Source organism: Peromyscus maniculatus, chromosome 7 (genome assembly GCF_049852395.1).
Source record: "Peromyscus maniculatus bairdii isolate BWxNUB_F1_BW_parent chromosome 7, HU_Pman_BW_mat_3.1, whole genome shotgun sequence".
In the NCBI taxonomy this organism is placed as follows: domain Eukaryota; kingdom Metazoa; phylum Chordata; class Mammalia; order Rodentia; family Cricetidae; genus Peromyscus; species Peromyscus maniculatus.
The window spans coordinates 103325751-103347057 of NC_134858.1; the positions used below are offsets into that span (position 1 = coordinate 103325751).

A 21307-nucleotide genomic window follows, 5' to 3' on the forward strand; every position below is an offset into this window, starting at 1 on the left:
ATGGAAATCAGAGAACAACTCTTGAGAGTTGGTTCTCTTCTACCAGGTGTGCTCCAGGGATCAAACAGGTTGTCAGCCTTAGAAGCAAGTGCTTTACCTCCTGAGCCATCTTGCTGGACCAGAAACATCTGTATTTCTTGTGGGAGCCCGTTCTTGGGTTCTTCGTGGCTTTACCCAGCCGGTCCGCATAGAGGATGATTAGGACCACGGGCCTGAGTGCAGGTGTCTGAGATGGTCTGCACTTGGCTGTGCTGGGGGAGGAGGTCTTTTGCTCCACCACTTGGCGTCTCTATAAAAACCCTGGGGCAGAGACAGTCAGGGTCCATTGGAATAGGTTCCAGGCCCTCTCGAGGCTATCCTTTATTTTCTATCTGTTTATCTCTGCAAGATTCTCCGCTATAAATCCTTCTATCTAATATTTCCTGCTGCTCGCACTCAAGAAAACTCTGGGGAGCTGTGGGGTTGGTGGGTAAACGCCCCACAATTTCTTAAGCATGTTTTCACTCCTCGTGGTCCTTTTCAGCAAACATTTAGTACTTTATAGCCTTTAAGTTGCAGTAGCTTAGCCAACTATTTTCTTAAGAATAGAAATCTTACATAGTAATTTACCACAAAATCTGGTAGTAATAATTTCATTAAAAAGGTTTTTTTTTTTTTTTGCCCAAGCTTCAGTGGCACACACCTTTAATCCCAACACTTGAGAGGCAAAGGCAGGTAGATCTCTGAGTTCGAGGCCAGCCTGGTCTACAGAGTGAGATGCAGGACAGGCACCAAAGCTACACAGAGAAACCCTGTCTCAGGAAAAAAAAAAAAAAAGGACTTTTTTTATTTAAGTTTGAAAACTCCAGGTCATAAAAAAACAGGTTAGAAATGCAGTAAATTAGACTACATATGATTGATAAATGCATAGGTACACTCCAAGTCTTACAGCATAGGTTGCAACCGTAACAGCCCACAAACATAAACAGTATTCTGAGCTGCTTCATCTGAGCAGAAATGAAAATCTCAGATCAACACTGGACTCCAGTCTTCCACATGCTAGGTTTTGACAAGGGCTCCAACACTTTTAGTTTTGAGTTTTGCTGCGCTGGAGATGCAGCCCAGGCGCTGCACATGCTATGCAAGCATTCTACTACTGAGGTGAACTCTAACCCCAAGCCAGCATTTTATAAATCAATGAATTAGGATGAAAAATAGCAGACAGAACATCTCCTGCTTGGTGGTTGTAAAAATGTGTATCTTACAAACCAGGCAGTGGTAGCACACGCCTTTAATACCAGCACTTGGAAGGCAGAGGCAGGAGGATCTCTGTGAGTTCAAGGCCAGCCTGGGCTACAGAGTGAGTTCCAGGACAGGCTCCAAAGCTACACAGAGAAATCTTGTCTCAAAAACCAAAACAAACAAACAAATAAATAAATAAATAAAATGATGAAAGATAAGTAATTTGGATTAATGTACATGTTAGCAGATGAATTTGCTTTGGGAAAATGTGGGCACTAGGTTGAGGAGACAGCCTAGTTGCAAGCAGAATGATCTAGTCAATTTCTAGACCCCCATGTTTTGTTTTGTTTTGTTTAAAAACAACAACAACAAAAAAAGCCAGCATGCTTGTAATCCCTCTTGCCTGGCCTCAAAAAGGTAGACATTGTGAGGGAGGAGCTGAAATCTAGAAATGGGAACATCCCCAAACCCAAGTTTCTAACGACAAACTCTGGTAGGCCTTTTAGCACCCAGACTCATACAAGTTTTCAATAGACAAATCCAGGCTGGGGAGATGGCTCAGTGGGAAAATCACTTGGTACACATGCATGAAGACCTAAGTTTGGATCTCCGGAACCCATGAAAAGCTGGATGTGGCTGCATGCAGTTGTAACCCTGAACTGAAAGAGTGAAGACAAGTGGATCCTGGGGGACTTGCTGACTAGCCAGTGAACTCTAGGCTCAGTCAAGAACCTGTCTAAAAAATAAGGTGGAGCATGACAGAGGAAGACACCTAGTGCCAACCTCTGGCCTCACATAGACACATGGGCAGTAATATCCACACACACATTTAAAGTACACGCACATATACAAAGCCAGGTGTGGTAGTGTAATTCCAGGGATGGGTATATGCAGATAGACAGACTCCTGGGTTCACTAGCCAGTCTAGCCTACTTGATGAGCTCCAAGTCAATGAACTCTGTCAAATGGCATTCGAGGAATGATACCTGAGGATGACCTGTCTGCACACACACACACACACACACACACACACACACACACACACACACACGAGAGAGAGAGAGAGAGAGAGAGAGAGAGAGAACAAACTCGCTCTACTATAATTAATTAATTATAATTAAATAATTATAATTTTGTAAACAAGTAATGGGGAGAAAAGAATGGTAATAATTCACTGAAAAGTGTAACAGTTTTACTTTAGAAATGATAAAAGCGGTATGAACACATTTTGGGGTAGAATGGTCTATGAAAACGAGGTAAGTGTGCTTTTTTCCTAGGACTGGGCTGTCAGACTAGTTTAATTTCTACTATTGAAGTTTGTTTTTCCTACTAAGCAAAATAATAAATTTTAGCTTCCTCAAAGTAAACTGAAGTCTCTGGAGAGTCACCCTTTCTCTTATGCACTGAAGTGGGTAGGAGAGAGCAGATGATCAGACAGGAGAAGACAGATCAGTGGATAAAAGCTTGGATGAAGGGAAGGCGGGGAGGAGGAGGAGGAAACACCCAGAGGGAGACTGGCCCCATGCGCAATGGTGCAGCATTCAAAACACCCAACCCACTGTAAGAAGAAGCACAGTAACGGCCAGCAGACCCTGCTGCTGAGCTGACGACAGGCTGAGACACGCTTTTTCCACACGAAAGTCTGGCACACAAACTAACATCAAACCTGCCATAGAATGGCATCTTAGAGATAGGCAGGTGCATAATAAACTAGTGCACTGCCTTGCCAATGAGGGAAATATGCATAACCTATTTTCTTCTTGATACTTAAATTGGTAGGCAAAGATTTTCTATAAGGGACCAAATGGCATTTTAATATTTTATTATTTTTAATTAATTAATCTTATTTTTATGTGGATGGGTGTGGTGTTTTGCATGCATGTATGTCCATGACTGGTATCTTCAGTGGTCAAAAGAGGGCATCGGATCCCCTATAAGTGGAGTTAGAGATGGTTGTAAGCTGCCCTATGAGTGCTCAGAATTGGACCTGAGTCCTCTGGAAGAGCAATAAGTATTCTTAACCACTAAGCCATACAAGAGGATGAAAAGAAACCACTTAATGTTTACACTCAAGCTAATTTATGGGCTTTCCAGACCAGTGCCACATGGAAAGATACTTGTGAAATCTAATGCGATCCTACTACATGACTATACCGATGGCTATGAAGAAAGAGGCAACAAAACACTAATATACAACTTCCTGAGGTTTATGCATGTGAGATGCACACACTAATATACAACTTCCTAAGGTTTACATATGTGAGATGCACACACTAATATACAACTTCCTAAGGTTTATGTGTGTGAGATGCACATACTAATATATAACTTCCTAAGGTTTACATATGTGAGATGCAGCTCCTCACATCTCTCTATCAGGCACACATTCTTCTCTACACAATCAGCTATGTAATAGTAACTTTTTCCGTATTGCTTCATGGATAATGTTTTATAAGCCTTGTACATCAGCCTCATTCATATTCTGCTATAAGATGCAGACTTGACAAACAGGAGCTGACTACTCAGGGCACAGTATATTCTTTATGACCATAAGATGGCACCAAAATGCCACTTCTCAACTAATATACACTTCACTATGCTTCCAACAGGAAAACTTCAGTAGCCAATCATCTACCTACAATGTGGTATAAGTATTTTAAAGTATTTTTAAACTATTTAAAAGCACATTTTGTCAGAGTTCTAATGCTAGAAATACAGCACCACAAAATAAACCTCTGAAACAACTCTATTTGGCCAATTTCTGCTCAGTGATCCTGGGAGATGTGGTTTCTACAGAAAGCATTACCATGAGGAAGAAATGCACCTAATATGTTTAAAATAATCTAGGCATGGTGGTGCATACCTTTAATCCCATCACTCAGGAGGCAGAGGCATGAGGCCAGCCTGGTCTACATAACAAGTGTCAGGACAGCCAGAATTACACAGAGAAACCCTGTCTCAATGCCACTCCCCACCCCACCACCCACCCACCCATCCCCCAAAAAAAGAAAGAAAGAAAAGTTTTAATTTTGATGGGCCTAGCAGTTATGGAGCCATCACAGAAATGTGAGCTACAGAGAGTATTTGTCAGTTTGGCTAGAATTAAGCAGAAGAGGGTAACACCAAAAAAACAATGACCTGGACCAGACCTTTACTCTACCCTGTATACACTCGTGTACTGTAAACAGAAACTGGGACCGGCTCAAATGAAACCACTAAGAACAAAAGCTATGACTCAGATTGTTTTCAATTTTCCCCTCAAATTTCATCACATAACTCAATCTTGAATAAAAGTTCTTTCACCAACTTCTGCCTAGATTTAACCAAGTGACTTGGACTTGCATCTCTAACATTTTCTAAAAGATGAGACTACATATTTCCCCTTCAAATTCATAGCTGTATTTTTCCCCTTGGCAATCTATACGATGCAGTAACAGAACCATCACACACATACCTCTTTCGCTTTCAAGCAATCTGGAACCATTTTAAGCGGATGTTTCTGCTGGGCTTTAAATACAGGTGAAATTTATAATTCTCAAAACTAAGATTAATGAGTATTATCCCAAAAACTGGATGTAGTGCTGGAGGACTGTAAGAGAGGAGGCTAGAAAGGGCCTTGGCTAACCAGGGAAACAAAGCTCTCTGCTCTCCTGCCACAACTTGTCAGAGCACATCACTGTTTTCTAGTGTTAATCCCATTTGTCTACCACACAGCAAACTCAACTATAGGACTCTCTGATTCAGACACACACTCATTTATTTTCCCTGCCTCACCTCCTGAGAGAATCTAACTACCAATACTCAAAAGAGGAACTACCAATGGTTCGGACCAGCACGCACGCCCAGCTTGTTGGCCTTGCTAAGATTCAGTGGGAAAAGCTCTGCAGCAGAGGAGACTTCGCGGTTCTTAGTGCTTGCTGCCTTTTTAATGTATCCGGCTGTGTTAGCTATGTCCAACTTTTTCAAGGATCATGTTCTGTTAAGCTGAGCTTTATTGCATTTCTTTTTTTATTTGCATATGGGTGTGTGTGAGCACAGGTGCTGTGTGGCAAGGAGGTCAGAAAACATCCCGTGGAAACCAATCCTCTCCTTCTCCCATGTGGGCTCTGGGGATTGAACTCAGACCCTTCAGGATTAGTGGCAAGTTCTTTTACCCACTGAGCCTTCTTGCCAGCCCACTCATTTTATTACTTCCAAGATACTATGAGCTTCTCAGGCCTGTGTCCCACTAAAGCCTGCTCAGCTTAGTTTACTGTCTCAATAGCTCAAAAGTGCATCTTCCAGCATGCCACAGTGAAAAAGTTATGCCCATCACCATCTCTAGCACTTCACACCACACCTGCAGCCTTAACAACAGAAATTCTGTGTGTTTCAATGTTCCTTCTACTCCCTATCAACCCCTCTATGGACACTCCACTGTCCAGCTGCAAAGGCCCACTGCCTCTTGGCTGGAAGTTCCCCGTCGAAAGATTTAGTGATATGCCACTAGTCCTAGGAGAGTTCTTTGGCACCATCCTCCCACCAAGTCATCTCTCCTTCACTCACTAATGGTGAGTGGTGGATTTCACACTGGCCTCCAGTGTGAGAACTAAAAGCTTCCCAGCCTAGATCCTTACTTATAAATCTAACACAACAACCATGTTTACAGGAAATTATGTCTGTTAATCAATACATTACCCATTATCAGCAAAAACCAACTCTGACAACTCCAAGCCAAAGTAAAACTATCAAACCAGAGTCTAACAGAACTCAACAGTCACATCAAATGCCAACTAAGCTCATCTGGATAAGCTGTTTATTCAGCCACAGACAAGTGGGATTAATATTTTATATCTTCATATGTTAGTGTACACACCACTTGCTATTTAGATCGCAGAGCTCAGTCTGAAAAGCCACTTCAAAGACTTTCAAATGCTAAGGTGAAATGTGTGCTGTATTTATTTTAATGTATACTTTTAAAATAAATGTACAAAGATCACTATTAATGTTGATAAAATAGCTTTTTAACAGTTTTTAATCTGCTCTTCCTGTCCAAGAAGTACTGAAGGGCAAGAATGCCATTGTATTCCTAGTATACTCAGTTACTAAGTAAAAGCTGAATGACAAAGTAATCAATTCATCTCACTTCTTGGATGAGTTATTCCAGCCAAACAAACTGCACATACATTGCCAGGCAACAAGCAGAAAGCAGTGGAATGTCAATCAATTCATAAATGGATAGTTACTGTTGCTACCAATTCATTTAAAGAAAAACTATTTTAAATGTGGACAAAACTCAAGTTACTTATGTACAACATCAGAGAGATCACCATGGTATCAGAGGTACAGTGAATGAGTGTAAAATGTGAAAAACAACGTGTCTTGTCCTCATGAAGGCAGTGAATGCTGTTGGAAAACTCCCACACCCTGAGGGCTTCCTTAGCTTATGTAACTTCACTGTCACTTCGCCTCCGGATCTCCCAGTGTCTTGCACAGGTATGCTCAGCTTTTAGCACTTAAAAGTTGTCTACCTAACTGGAACATTATTTTAACGTCATTTCTTTTCTTCTTTGAAGCTTAGCTACTAAGGGAGCAAATAACTTAAAGAAGTAGTCTTGATGGGGGTGGGGGGAGAGAGGATGCAGGGAGGGACAAGTCCTAGGACAAGGAGAAGGGGTGAAAGTTAAAAGTTAGATGCTAACACAGTTAAATGATCTATGCTAATCTGGACTAACAGAATCTGGAAAACTGAAATCTGGATCTGTATTACACATTTAATTTTTTTTTCAAAACTATAAAAATGTATCTTTCAGCATACACAGATATAAATTTAGTATTAACAATACTAACTGGGAAGTCATTAATGAACTTATGAAAAAAATCATTTTATTTTTATAGTTCAAAAACCAAGTGAGAAGATAGGCACATTCATTTCATGAGTTATACTCTCAACCTATAATGTAAAACAAAGAAGACTGAATATGCACTTAATACGTATTTTTCAAGTCTGTAACAGAATGTAAAAACCATTATAAAATTTAGCTATGAGACAACAAACCTCTAAGAGTTGATGAGACAATGATTTCACGTTCCATCTAATCAGACAGAACAATGTACACTTGACAGTTCAGCCCGAAAGAATAAGAACAAAGTGCAGACATTCTGGCTCCTTATGCTCATGCTCAGTAGTAAAGACTCAAACAACAGAATTCTCCTATCAATGACAGCACATCAGTGTTAACATTCACCATTAATATTAAAATTAACAAGCTTAGGAACAGTTTATTCTGACAGTTTATGAAATACAAAACCTAACACTTACCTTTATTTTGTCAAGCTTTTATAAAAACTGATGGTATCACACAAAGCAAATCCATCAATTTCCCAAGCATGCCCAATGAAATAGAAGACAGAGCACAAACAAATGGAGAAGGAATAGACTCAGGGTTGTGCTGCAATCTAGGCCAAAGCAGCTGCCTAGAAAATTCAGAGGAGCAAGGCCAGCACAGGATCTCCCAAGTCCACCCTGGTTCATATGCTATCTGAATTTGGGACTTTTTATTCTGTAAGTATAATAGTCTATACTCTCTAAGAAATAGGCTTAAAAATATACATATGAAACAGTAATAAAGGTCAATTATTCAGCTGAAGTGTATGATTTATAAGCAAGGAATGACAAAATGACATTGACAAAGTATATTTGTATTAAATCAAAAAGGAGACAAAGACATGTTAATATAATCTGTTATAAATTCCAACCCAGCTTTGTTTTTCACTCTATGACTGTACGTTAACTACAATTACACTAACTGTAATACCAGTGACAGCCCTGAACTAATTCTGCTAGATCAAAGACTCACACCTCTATGAAAAACAAAACAACTACAAAAAACAACCATTTACACTTACAAAGAACATTTACTTCGATTGCAGTATATGCTTCTCAGTCACAAAAAGAAAGAAAAGAAAGTGATCAGACAGTGGTCGCATCCTGTGCAAAAACAACTTGAAATACAAAAACGGTAGCACAAGGTATCAGTCTGCTTACATTGCAGGAAAAGGGAAACACGGGAGCTGAAATGCGGCACTCCTGGCAATTTCTAAACCAAACAGAATGCCTCTGAAATGATTAAATTTATTTGTGTATTAGTAAGAAAGCCCCACCACCATAAATAGTACAATATTTAAAAATAAAAAAAATATTTATATCCATCTAAGACAGACAGTGTATTTGTACATTAGAACTCTTTAAGTGCAGAAGGTGGTTCAGGTTTTGCCTTTTGTATTTTTTAATTCAGTACTTGCCCATATGTGTATAAAGTTCCACTCAATTGCAAAAGCCAATTGAAATCAAGGAATATGTTATCAAAGCTGCATAATTTCATTTGGGACTACGAACAGGTTAAAGGTTCAAATCAAGTCTTTAACATTAATGTTCATTTTTAGTCAATGGAAAGTTAAAAAGTCCGTAAATCTTCATTATCCTCTTGAACTTGCCCTTCTAAATGATTCTCAGACTGCAATTCCTAGTTTGCAAATTAAAAAAAAAATGCAATATGCATCATACTTCAAGAAAAGACGATGATGTTGAACTAGCATTCTTCTGGATCTTTTCCCTGCTTCTTTCAACCTTCTTTATAATTTCAGACACAATGCACACTGACGAGGTCAGACCCAAAAGAAACAACAGATCTACAAGAGAAAAGAAACTGAGTTTTACAATTCTTTGAAAGGCATAGCAGCAGCTTACATACTAGAATACACAAGCATTTCATGAGGAAGAGATCAGTAGCATAAGTTAAAGTGCTGAAATAGAGGGTAAGCAAGGTGGCTCCTAAGTAAAAGCCTTGCTGGGCAAGCTAGACCTCCCAAGTTCAATCCAGAACCCAGGATGGAACGTTAAAAGCAACTTTGAAAGTTGTCTAGACCTCTGCATGTGTACAGAGCACAAGTGCCTGTACACAATACAAACACACACCAATAATAGAACTCTTAAAATGCATATGAAAGGGAAAGCTCAAATGACTTACCCAAAGTCACCCAGCTAAGAGAAAGCAGTCAGAACCAGAATCCAAATTCTCTGACCACCTATCCTGAATCCTAAGCTCCCGTGACTAACTTTTAATGATAACATTAAGGTTTCCTATTGGATAGATCAAGGCTTTTGCAAAGCATTTTTCAAGAAATAGTAACAAGACATCTGACTAAAAGTGCCTTTCTAGTGACTGAAAGTTTTAGATGTTACATCTCTGAGCCTAGAAAACTGTCTTTTAATAGTATTCACACAATCTCTGCTCTTAATTATTGCTTAAAACAAGAGCTGTCTTTTAAAATTCTGCTTCTTAAAAAGTGGAAGCAATGTGAATATAGAATTGAAATATTAAAATTAAACTAGCTCAAATTTTAAGGTAAACTTCAACTTATACCAACAACACTAAAATTATATCAAAAAACAGGAGACCATAAAACTCACTTCATAAATATACAAATTAACTTAAAAAAAAATCTAAGAATTAAGGACACATTTTCAAATATATTCTCCACATACTTAAGAACATCAATTTTGGATGTATTTTGATGGCGGTGGTTGGTTGTGTGCTGGAGATAAAACCAAGGGCCTTGGCTTCCCAGCCAACGCCTATCACCAGTGAGTTCCACGCCTGGCACTGTACCATATACTCAGTGCATATAAAAGAATAATACTTCCACAGGAACATTATAAAAGTTAACGTCTCCTGGATCAGATGGAGATTTCGTGAAATAAAACTGTGTTAATAAGAATGGTGAAATACTAAGTTTATTTAAAAATGATTGTGTTAAGAACAATTTGATTTTATATGAGCTTAAATATAGTTATCTCGTTTCACTAAAGAAATGTCCATAATTGTTTAAAATATTATAATCTACAACAGGTTTTGTGAATGGCTGTATTTCCAAATCTCCAAACATGATTTTTAACAACCAATAACATGTAAAGAGTGGGGTGAGTCAGCCGGGCGTTGGTGGCGCACGCCTTTAATCCCAGCACTCGGGAGGCAGAGCCAGGCGGATCTCTGTGAGTTCGAGGCCAGCCTGGGCTACCAAGTGAGTTCCAGGAGAGGCACAAAGCTACACAGAGAAACCCTGTCTCGAAAAACCAAAAAAAAAAAAAAAAAAGAGTGGGGTGAGTCAAATAAATGAAAATAAGTTCTCCTCTGAATGTCCTCAAACAAAAACATAAAAGACCTTTTGTTACAAGTCAAGTCAGTTATTTTTCTATTTCCTATTTTAAAAAAGCTTTTTATTATGATACACACATTAGAAAATACAACAATTATCTACTGTACATGGATAACATTTCTTTACCCAGTATACTTAGGCTCTCGGTCTGAAAAACCTTCTGAAGTGGAGGGAAGTAAATAACAAGTAACTGTCCCATGATGGATCCAAGAACTGCATAGCAAAACATCTTATTGCTGCAGAGTCCAATCTCAAACACAGACTTGGTCTGTTGGCAAAACAGAGAGTTCTAATTATTCCATCGTGGTCACAGAAATGACACCATGATTATACTTGGCCCAATTTTGAATAATCAGTATCACTGAATTCTATTATGTCAACATCCTAAAATGTCCTAACTTTATTATTTTGTAAAATCCATATAGACTAAGGATAAATTCTAATCCAACTTTTATTTATCAAGAAAGAGTTTAAGGGGGAGGGCAAAAGATTTTAAGAACCAATAGTAGTGGATGTCTGTAGGAAAACAGCATTTGCTGGATAATGAGAGGACCGCTGCACACATATCAGGGATACTGCACGCATGCATTCCTAAGCAGATCTGACTGCATGTGCAAGAGCCAGCCAGCTAAACCCCAGCATGAACAGAAGGTTCATCAAGTCCCAACCCTAGCTATAAAGCAACTGGCAACTTGATAGCTGCTTGGGGGAAGACAGTAAGTTCTCTTCACAGATATTGCCCCTGAGAAACTGGCCATGCTCAAGTAAGACGGTCCTACAGCCATGTGTATAAGGGCAACACTAAACAGACTCAGTATGTGAAAAAAAAATGAAGCGGGGAGGAAGCAATAAGGGAGGATCTGGAAAGAAGGGAATAAGAAGTAGATTTGACCAAGACATACTATATGAATATATTAAATTCTCAAATAATAAAAAAATTAAATTTAGCAGGTTATATTTACATATCTATATCTTTACATATATGTACATAACAATAATAGCCAATAAAAAGACACCAATTTGAAAGAGAGTGGGAGGATGTGAAGGACTGGAGGAAGGGTACACAGGAGGGTCTAGAGGGAGGAATGGAAAGGGGGAAATGATGTAATTATATTTTAATTAAAATTAAAGGAAAATAATTGCTGGTTGGGGAGTTTAGATCTCCAGCACCAACGTGAAAAGCCAGGAGTGACAGTGCTGGCTACACCTCAGCCAGCCCTGGCAGGTGGAGACGGGAAGGTCTCAGGGGCTCACTGGCCAGCCAATCTCACTAATCTCTGAGCTCCAGGTTCAACAAAAGACTCAAAAAATAATCAAAAAAGATACATATAAGGCCATCATCTCACCAAAAAAAAGAAAAAGAAAAAGGGCACTTATTAAGGAGCATCAATTATAAAAATAAGTTCATAAAAAGAAAAATACGTTAGTACCTGTGGTGCTTTAAATAAGAATGGCCCCATAGGCCTATATACTTGAATGTTCAGTCACCTGAGTGGCACTACTTGAGAAGGATTAGGAGGTGTGGCTTTGTTGGGAGAAGTGTGTCACTGAGGATGGTCTCTCCCCTCTCTCCCCTACCCCCCCCACCTCTGCTTGTGGATTAGGATATAGCCTCAGCTACTTCTCCAGTACCACACCTGCCTTCCACCATGCTCTCTGTCATGATTAACAATGAACTAAGTCTGAAACTGTAAGCAGGACCCCAACTGAAACGTTTTCTAAGAGTTGCCTTGGTCATGGTGTCTCTTCACAGCAACAGAACACTAAGACAGTACCCTCAAAGTATTAATAAATTTTATTCATATTTTGGGAAATCTTTTCTAACCATTCACTAAGGCAGACACGCCCAAACCCTTTCCGAACAAATATAGCTAATTATGTGTGTATGGAAAAAGTAAAACCACCTTTCATATAACAAACACAAGTACTACTTTCTTAAAAAAAAAAAAAAGTAGTCTGAATTAGTGATAAGTCACTATACTTAGAAAATTCTAGTATGATAGGTACTAACAGACACAGTTAAGGACTCACAAGGGGTAAAGGCCTTCAAAGGGTAAAAGACTTTTAGAAGCCAAAGGGAAAGCAGAGTGTATGAAGTGCTTTGAAACTGCAGTGAACGGCCATGCAAAGGGGACTGGTTTTCAAGGACACTATACTCTCAGAAGCACCCCGGGCTCTGGTGCTAGCACATTATTTGCTACCAAAATGCAACACAGTTTAATGTACAACATGAGAAGAAAAAAAAAGAATCCTAAACTTTGACATAATTTCAGATGTGAGGAGGAACAAACTGTCCTTATAACAAGGCTTTCTAAAATGAGACTAAAATCATCCTTACAGCCCCTCGAGGTTTGTCCTATGTTCAGATGTTGTCCTGGCTGGTTTTGTGTGTCAACCTGACACAAGCTAGAGTCATCAGAGAGGAAGGAGCCTCTGGTGAGGAAATGCCTCCATGAGATCTAGCTGTAAGGCATTTTCTCAATTAGTGAACAATGGGGGAAGGCCCAAGCCCATTGTGGGTGGTACCATCCCTGGGCTGGTGGTCCTGGGTTCTATAAGAAAGCAGGCTAAGCAAGTCATGGGGAGCAAACCAGTAAACAGCTTCCCTCCAGGTTCTGGCCTCTGAATCAGCTCCTGCCTCCAGGTTCCTGCCCTGTTTTGAGTTCCTGCCCTGACTTCCTTTAGTAATGAACAAAAATGTGGAAGTGTAAGCCAAATAAACCCTTTCCTAACCAACTTGCTTTTTGGTCATGGTGTTTAGTTGCAGCAATAGACACCCCAACTAAAATAGACATTAGCCTAAATCTATCCTGTAGCTATAGCTAATAACTGAAGAAAGACAGGGATCCCCTCTAAGATCAAACATCCCATCCTTATTGTTGACCATAAGCACATCTATACAGAAAGATGTATGGCGTTGTAATCTATAGCTACAAAATCAAAGCTAAAATATTCATAATCTCTGTCTACTTCTTATGAACACATTCTCAACAGATGAATTAGGTAAGACCACTTCAGCATACCTGAGATCTGGAACTTAATGCATTGAACATGTCAAAAAACACAAAGCAAGTGAAAGTCATTGTTGTATCTCGTGGTGTTATCACGTTGTCTCGAAGCTGCCAAGAAGAAAGACAAAATGACCTCTTTTTTTTTCCTTGTGGCTGAATAAAATGGATAAACACTGCATGCTTTTAAAGTGAAATAGCGTCAGTCTAAACATGACACTGAAACTCTCTGAATTTTCTAAAAACCACCTAGTGAATGAATATAGTCTACATGAAAGTTAAAAAAGAAAAAATCTCATGAGCCAGGAATTAAAATACTGGCACTATTTTACCACAGCTATGCAAGGACTTTACTTTCTGATTCTCCTATATTTCCGTGCACATGATACTTTACTATACACTTGAGGACTTTAGATTATCTTCCTTAACCTTTATTTTTCACTCAGCAGGCTCTTCACTTGCCAACCATCTGTACAATACACCAAATAACTAAGAATCCTACTACACAGATAGATGGTAACAGCAGTTTATCCAGTGAATGTACCTCTCGCCAGAAGACAAATAAAGTCCCACAAACAATGATTATTGATGAAACAAGTATTTTAAGTATCAAATTTTTTGTCAAAATGCTGTCCTTCCAGTTTCGAGGAGGTTTGCGAATGACATCTTTATCCACTGGCTCTACTCCAAGGCTTAAAAACAAAAAGAACAAAGAAAGTACTTTGAAATGTTGTTTGCACTTTCTTTCACAATCTAACTAGCTTCAATTATCTAGAAAACTAAATGCTCTCTTTTGAAAACATTTTGTTGAAGCATAAAGAAGACATTGGCCATGATTATTGAAAACTAGCACTGCTGGACATGCTGGCATATGTCTATAGTACTAACTACTAACCGGAAGAAGGGAGGGAGGGGAGGAAGAAAAGGGGAAGTGAGAAAGACTACAAGAAGACTACTGGTTTTGTCGTCTTCTGAACTCTTACACTTAATGCTTTACGGCATGGTATGACAGGCAACTGATAGGCAATTTTCAAAAGAAACATCCAATTTCACTTACATATAAATTGTTTTTCACATCCATAACCTACCAAGGAAATAATGTACTTTATGCAAGGATGTCTTTGATCAGGAGGACTTACTAGGATGACCATGACAGATGTCATTCAATTGCCATACTGCTAAAGCTAAAAGATACTGAAATCTCTGCACATGTGTTTTAGCAAGGTTCTTAAACAGAATTCAGATCTAAAATGTGGGATGATGGTGTTGATACAGAATTATGAAAGTATCTCTTACAGACTAAGAGCCAGGGCCTTTTGCTGGACCTCAGCAGAGTTAACAACACACTGTGAGGTCACTTAACAACTGCTGTCCTACTATGTACTCAGCATGTGTAACCTGCATTTCAGAGAACAGTAACAAAACCAATCTTGCCTTGGATGTCCCATGTAATCAACTTTTACAGTCTGAGCTAATATATAGCTGTAATCTTAAGTTACATACTTTTCCATGCCCCTGACCCAGAGTAATACGTATGTGTTTTCATGTGTGTTATAATCATTTGCTGGAAACAGCAAATAGGCTGAAAGTGACCTTATAAAACGGATATCCGTAAGTGCTGGAGGAAGCATTAGGATATCCCTTGATGGTGTTTGTTTATTATCTCGGTCAGTTGGAATCAGTGACTTAATTCCTTGTAAAACTCTAGTTAAAACTGCTGTAAAGTACCCCTCGTTCCTTCCACATGTGATGCTTTCTGTGCTGTTCAGTAAGAGCCTTCTACTGGAGACAGATACAACAGACAGACACAGATACACAGACCACCAGGCAACCTTCAGGCAGGCAGAGATCCTTAGATTCAGTCATCAGTCATAAGACAGAAGACACAGGGAAAGGGAAGCAGAGAATTTAAGTATTGGCTTGCTCTTGGTTAAATAACACTAACAATGATGAGGAGTGGGGGAAGGGAGGGACTTTCATTCCTTTCCTTAGTGCAAATTCAATGCATTCGTGGTGACTGAGTTTATTGTTAATGTGTTCAAACTGACTGCACGAAATTTCTCCATCTTAGAACACAGCTTATGTCCTAAGGACAAGAAAGAACTGCAATTGTTCCCTGCTCTATTCTTACCCAAAAGCTGACACCTCACATAGTGTAAACAATCAGATCTATGCTGAATGAATGGACAATCAAAGAGAATAAAGAGAATAAATGATATGCACTCATGACAATTCATAAGAAGCATGTTGCTGAAAAGTTGTCCATGAGGAAGGTTTGATAGGTCTTCTTCACACTCGCCTTCTCCTTTCAGTTCATTCATGACACTTACCTCTGTGCTGGGGGTCCATCCATAATAATATTGATCCATAAAATCTGCATTGCATTGAGAGGGTTAGGAAAGTTCATTAACGTAGCCAATGAGATTAAAGTTAATGCTGCTATACTCCTGTTGAAAAAGATTCATTTAAAAATTAGCACAATAAATTTTATACATTTTACTAGTACTTAAGCCTCATGTTACTGGGGCTGGGGAACCAGCTCAGTTGGTAAAATACTTTCTGAGCATCTAATAATAATAATAAATAAGCATGAGCACCTAGTTTAGATCCTCAGGACCAAAGTGAAAAGTCAGGGGCAGTGGTGCACACCTGTAATCCCAGTATTGGGGACATAAAGACAGCAAGGTCCCAGAAGCTTGCTGGGTAGCCAGTCTGGCTAATCAGTGAGCCCAGGTTCAGTGGAGACAAGTTACCAAAAATTAAGATAGGAATAGGAGATGACTAAAAAAAAAACATACAATGTCAACATCTGGGCTCTACATACAAGCACATACATGTGCACACAGATATGGACACATCCACGAACACATTTACTACACACAAAAAAAGAAAAAATCATATTTTACATTTTTTAAATTAATCCTATTAATTCAACTGACCTATGCTTCATTCATATGAGTATTTTGTTAAGAAGCTAAGAGGTGTTTTTTTGAAAGTGAGTCTGATTCTGCAGCCCAGGTCTTGCTATATAGACTGGGCTGGCTCCAACAACAATCTACTCAGTCTCCCAGGTACTGGAATCAAAAGTGAGAGCCATCTGTCTGGCAAGTTAAGAATATTTTAACAAAAGATTTTTTTTAAAAAACTGCTTAGGCAAAAACAGAAAGACCTCCTAACCCTAACATAGGCTCTCCCTAAGTAATACAGACCAGGCCTCTTAAATTCTCCTGCCTCAGCCTTCTAGAATGCTGGGATTACAGACATGTGCCACCAAGCCCAGACTAGAGGAAAGATTTTTAAAACCTACAAAAAAACAGCTTCAGAAATATTTAACAACTTTTTGACTAAAGAAAACCTATTCTACTTTTAGAAAAAGATACCAAGAAACATTACAGATATTTGACACATCCCTTTCAGATGTCAGAAGTAAATAAATCCCAAAGGTTTATGCAAGCATCCTTCAGTATTTATGGGAATTGGTTGCAGGATCTCGTCCAAATGCCAAGGTCCCAGTCACTTATATGAAAATGGCATCATAATGTTTCTCGATCTTTTGACAAAATGGTGAGTATAAAATGGCAAAATATCTACCTATTATTTATACATCTCCTATTATATAATTTAAATCATCCCTACATGGTTGATGATATCTAGACCTAAACAGTATGTTCACAGCTATTAAAACTTTTTTTTTCTTTTTAGAAAACTACTTATAAGCAATTTTCAAGAATATAGGTCAGAAGTTTCTAGGCACTCTGCTTAAGTTTTATCCCTCGATTATTTCTCTATGAGACCCATGGGCAAAAGTTCTTGCAAACTTACGTGCTCAGTTGAAATCTAACAAAATTTTTAATGTTATTATAAATGCCTTTACCCTCTTCAATTGCAGACCTGAAATTTAAAAATAAGAAAATATCACATAAAATATGCCTACATTGAAACATTTTGAAACTAAGTTTCCAACTAAACAACAATTAGCACTTTTTTAAAAAAATCTATTGTTAGGTAAGATTAGAAAATATGAAATTTTTTTTTGTTGTTGTTTGTTTTTCGAAATAGAGTTTCACTGTATAGCCCTGGTTGTCCTAGAACTTACTCTGTAGCCCAGGTTGGCCTCGAACTCACAGAGATCCACCTGCCTCTGCCTCCTAAGTGCTGGGATTAAAGGTGTGCTCCACCATAGCCAGGCCCAAATTCTTATTCTTAAAAAAAAAAAAAAAAAAGAGCTAGGGCTAGAGAGATGGCTCAGTGATTGAGAGGGCACACTGCTCCTGCAGAGGACCCAAGTTCTATCCCCAGCACCCATGTCAAGTAGCTCACAACCATCTCTAACTCCAGCTTGATGGGGAATGCCACCTCTGGCCTCTACAGATACCTGCACTATTATGTATACTCATGCACTATTATGTATACTCATAACCATAATTAAAAATAAATCTTTAAAAAAATATATTATCCCTCTCCACACAAGATACTACTACTCATATGTGATACTAGAACAATGACATTCAATAGCCTTCACAGCTCATTTTTCTTAGGTTAAATTAACACATGTCAAAAATTAAAAGGTACTGAGTTATATAAGAATTATGTCATTTATTTACTATTCCTACCTAACACTTAGATTAATATCCTGTGAAGAATTTAAAGATGTGGTTTACAAAAATTTACTTAGGAATTCTTGCATTCACTCAGCTCAATCTAGGCAAAGTTGAATTCTTTTTTTTTTTTTTTTTGGTTTTTTTGAGACAGGGTTTCTCTGTGTAGCTTTGGAGCCTTTCCTGGAACTCACTCTGTAGCCTAGGCTGGCCTCGAACTCACAGAGATCTGCCTGCCTCTGCCTCCCAAGTGCTGAGATTAAAGGCCTGGGCCACCACCACCCAGCAGAGTTGAATTCTTAAAATAACTGCATCTTCCAAGATTTTTAGATAACTTCAAGAATAGGGTTTAAAAACACTTCTCTCCTTGCCAAACGTTAGCAAATGCAGAGTTCTATGCTCCAAAGTGAATCACTTTAGGCCATATTTGGATACTAAAGAATGGCAGGACTCATGATTAGAATTCATCACTGTAAGAAGTGAAGCTCAGGTCATTCAATGCGTTACAGAAAGTGAGAATCACAGGACCCCCATCACTGGCATTACACTGGACTCTCAATCAACTGAAAACATGGACTACCAAAGGCATTCAGGGCTAAGACATTGTATCATGTAATGAGGGCAACAAGAACACTTACTAATGTAAGAAAATATTCATGAATGTGAACTTAATCCTTAACGCTACATACATGTCTCCCATAACCTCAATTTAACTAAAATAAAGACTCTGGAAGAAGGGTCACTATTGTACCATCATTCTATGCCCAGAAAAGTATGACATGTGGCTGGCACTCAGTGACTATTTCTTAAACAAACAGGCTTGTCACTTACTATGTGTTCCATTCACACAAATAATTTTCTCTTGAATTACATAAAACAAGATTATTCAAAACAAAATCATGTTTTAATCTGTCCAATCCTACTAATTCTTTTCAAGCTGAATTATCTCAAGGTGAGATGCATGTAGCAAAGGAAAACAAATGTCTTACATTATGGTTTGGAAATCATCATCCACCAAGATCATGTCTGCAGCCTCTTTGCAAACATCTGTGCCGGTCTGGCCCATTGCAACTCCAATGTCTGCAGCCTTCAGAGCAACTGCATCATTTACTCCATCTCCTGTCATGGCTACAACTGACCCATTCTTCTGTAGAGACTGAAGAGGGGGCAGAAAAGGAGAGCAGGGAGAACTGTTCGGAATTTTTTTTTTAAATCAGATAATGGGATAAGTAAATATTATCAACCACTTTTCACATAATTAGGATAAAAAATATAACCTCATTTTTCAGTCACTTTCAAAACATGGATGTCTTTATAAAATAAAGCTTAGAAAACACTGTTACTAGCATTCCCATTCAAGAGAACTGTACATCTGAAACGTGACAGTAAGCTATACAATGGTTAGTAACTAGGGGTATTCTGTTTTCCTGAGAACATCTAACAACATTTGGTGACATTTTGACTGTCTTAAGTTGCAGAACACCACTGGCATTTACTGGGAAGGAGCTAAGAATGATACTAAATATTCCAAAATATCACTCCTAGCTACAAATAACCCACCCTAAAATGTTAACAACCTCAAAACTCAGAAGCTCTCAACTATACAATGTCTGGCCACTATATGTAATTAAATCTGCTTATCAACTGTTAGATACAATTTCAGCTGATTTATACACCAATCAAAGAGTACATAAAAATATTTCAGTCAATGATGCATCATATATCAGCAGGTAGAGCTGAAACATTGCTAATGCCTATTGACATACAAGTGGTATTGGTTTGCAACATACTGCTCACTTATTTGTGGAACATGCTATATAATGAAAACATAGCTTTGTTAATGAACTGATAGAAATAATAAGCCTTCTTGATACTGTTCATGCTCACAAAACATCTTACATTTATACAGTGTCTAACTATAACTATTCACATTGGGATGATTTAGTTATGCATCCCTGCCATAATGTACTTCTCTACACTCTGATTAAAGAGGCTGTACTGAAAAATACTTTGTAGGTTTCTTCTACGTCTTTCTATGCCAACTAAACTCTTATTGTTTCTCAGTTAAGCTCTTACAGAATTAAACCTGTTTTGTCTCATACTTTAAACTTTGCTACTCTATCAATACTCTTTGTAATGAACAAAAGACAAAGTAGCAACATTTTGTAAAGAGAATTTAAGATAATTTGGTTTTCAGACACCCACCTTAATAATTTTCATCTTGTGTCTTGGACTTGCTCTGTAAAATACTGCAACCTGTTAAAACACAGATATACTAAAAATCTCCAATGTAACGGCATTTTTAACAACTTAGTTTGGCACAAAGGCTGAAATTAGTCAATGCCATATATGTACCAAGATAGCTACCTCATACAGGGATTCAACCTTTACATTCATCATAGGAAACACAAAATTTAAACAAGTGATAGTCTAATTTATATAATTAGGTTAAAGCTATGAAGAGAAAATAGCTTTATTCTTGGAGAATTTTAGAAATGAAAAAGGAAGAACTCTTTTTCTTTATCTGTGTCCTCACAACACTAGTGTACAACAGGAACAGCTTTTCTCTTCGGTCTGTCTCAGAAAAGAACAGTTGCATCCCAGTGTCTGAAGAGCCATTCTACAGTGCCACATCAGTGTTCTTTCTTGGTTTGGAATAATTCACAAGCCTCTCTTCAACTGTAATTCAAAGCTGCTTAATGATCAGATTTCTCTAGCCACAATTCATCTCCTCATGACTCATCTGTGTGATCCTTCACTGTGCCCAATGGCAGCCAGCACAGTGTGTCTTGCATCCTTAACTTTCACCTTGCTTGAGCCCAGGTTTTTTAGGTAACCGTGCCAGCCCTTACAGCTCTCTCACAAAGTACCAGTGGGGGCGTGAGGGAAGGGAGCTGCAGGGCATCCTTCCTCCTTCATAAAAACTCAGTTATAAATGTCACAGGAGCTCATACTTCTCACTAATTGTAAGCATTCATGTCCCCAATTTTCCAACCTCTCATTTCATAAACATCTCAATTTCAGCATCGTGGTCAATCTTTCCAGTACGTCAAAGCCACAGTGTTTCTTACACCCACAGAATACAGTATTCTCTTCTCTGCACTCCTGGGGTCTACTTCATGGCAGCTTTCTCTCCTGCCTCCTCCAGTCCAACCTGCCTCCAGTCTTGCTGTCAGTTGCCAGCTTTACTTCCTACTTCAAAGAAAACACTCCAATCCCTGCCACCCACTATGTATCTAGAACCAACCCAGTATTTCACTATAGACAGACACTGATAATCCT

General features: G+C 38.6%; 1 protein-coding gene across 19 annotated transcripts in view; it reads right to left on the reverse strand.

Annotated features, from left to right (window-relative positions):
• Positions 1-7064: 7064 nt before the first annotated feature.
• Atp2c1 (ATPase secretory pathway Ca2+ transporting 1) overlaps positions 7065-21307 on the reverse strand; it is a 120639-nt gene continuing 106396 nt past the window's right edge. For all 19 annotated transcript variants that reach the window (XM_042281538.2, XM_076576967.1, XM_076576958.1 and 16 more), the window contains 8 exons: positions 20231-20281; positions 19015-19181; positions 17250-17318; positions 15758-15874; positions 13972-14119; positions 13443-13538; positions 10546-10687; positions 7065-8892 (listed from right to left, as the gene is read on the reverse strand). In XM_042281538.2, the coding sequence (XP_042137472.1) occupies positions 8762-8892; positions 10546-10687; positions 13443-13538; positions 13972-14119; positions 15758-15874; positions 17250-17318; positions 19015-19181; positions 20231-20281 (921 nt within the window). In that variant the 3' untranslated portion in view covers positions 7065-8761. The remainder of the gene's footprint in view (positions 8893-10545; positions 10688-13442; positions 13539-13971; positions 14120-15757; positions 15875-17249; positions 17319-19014; positions 19182-20230; positions 20282-21307) is intronic.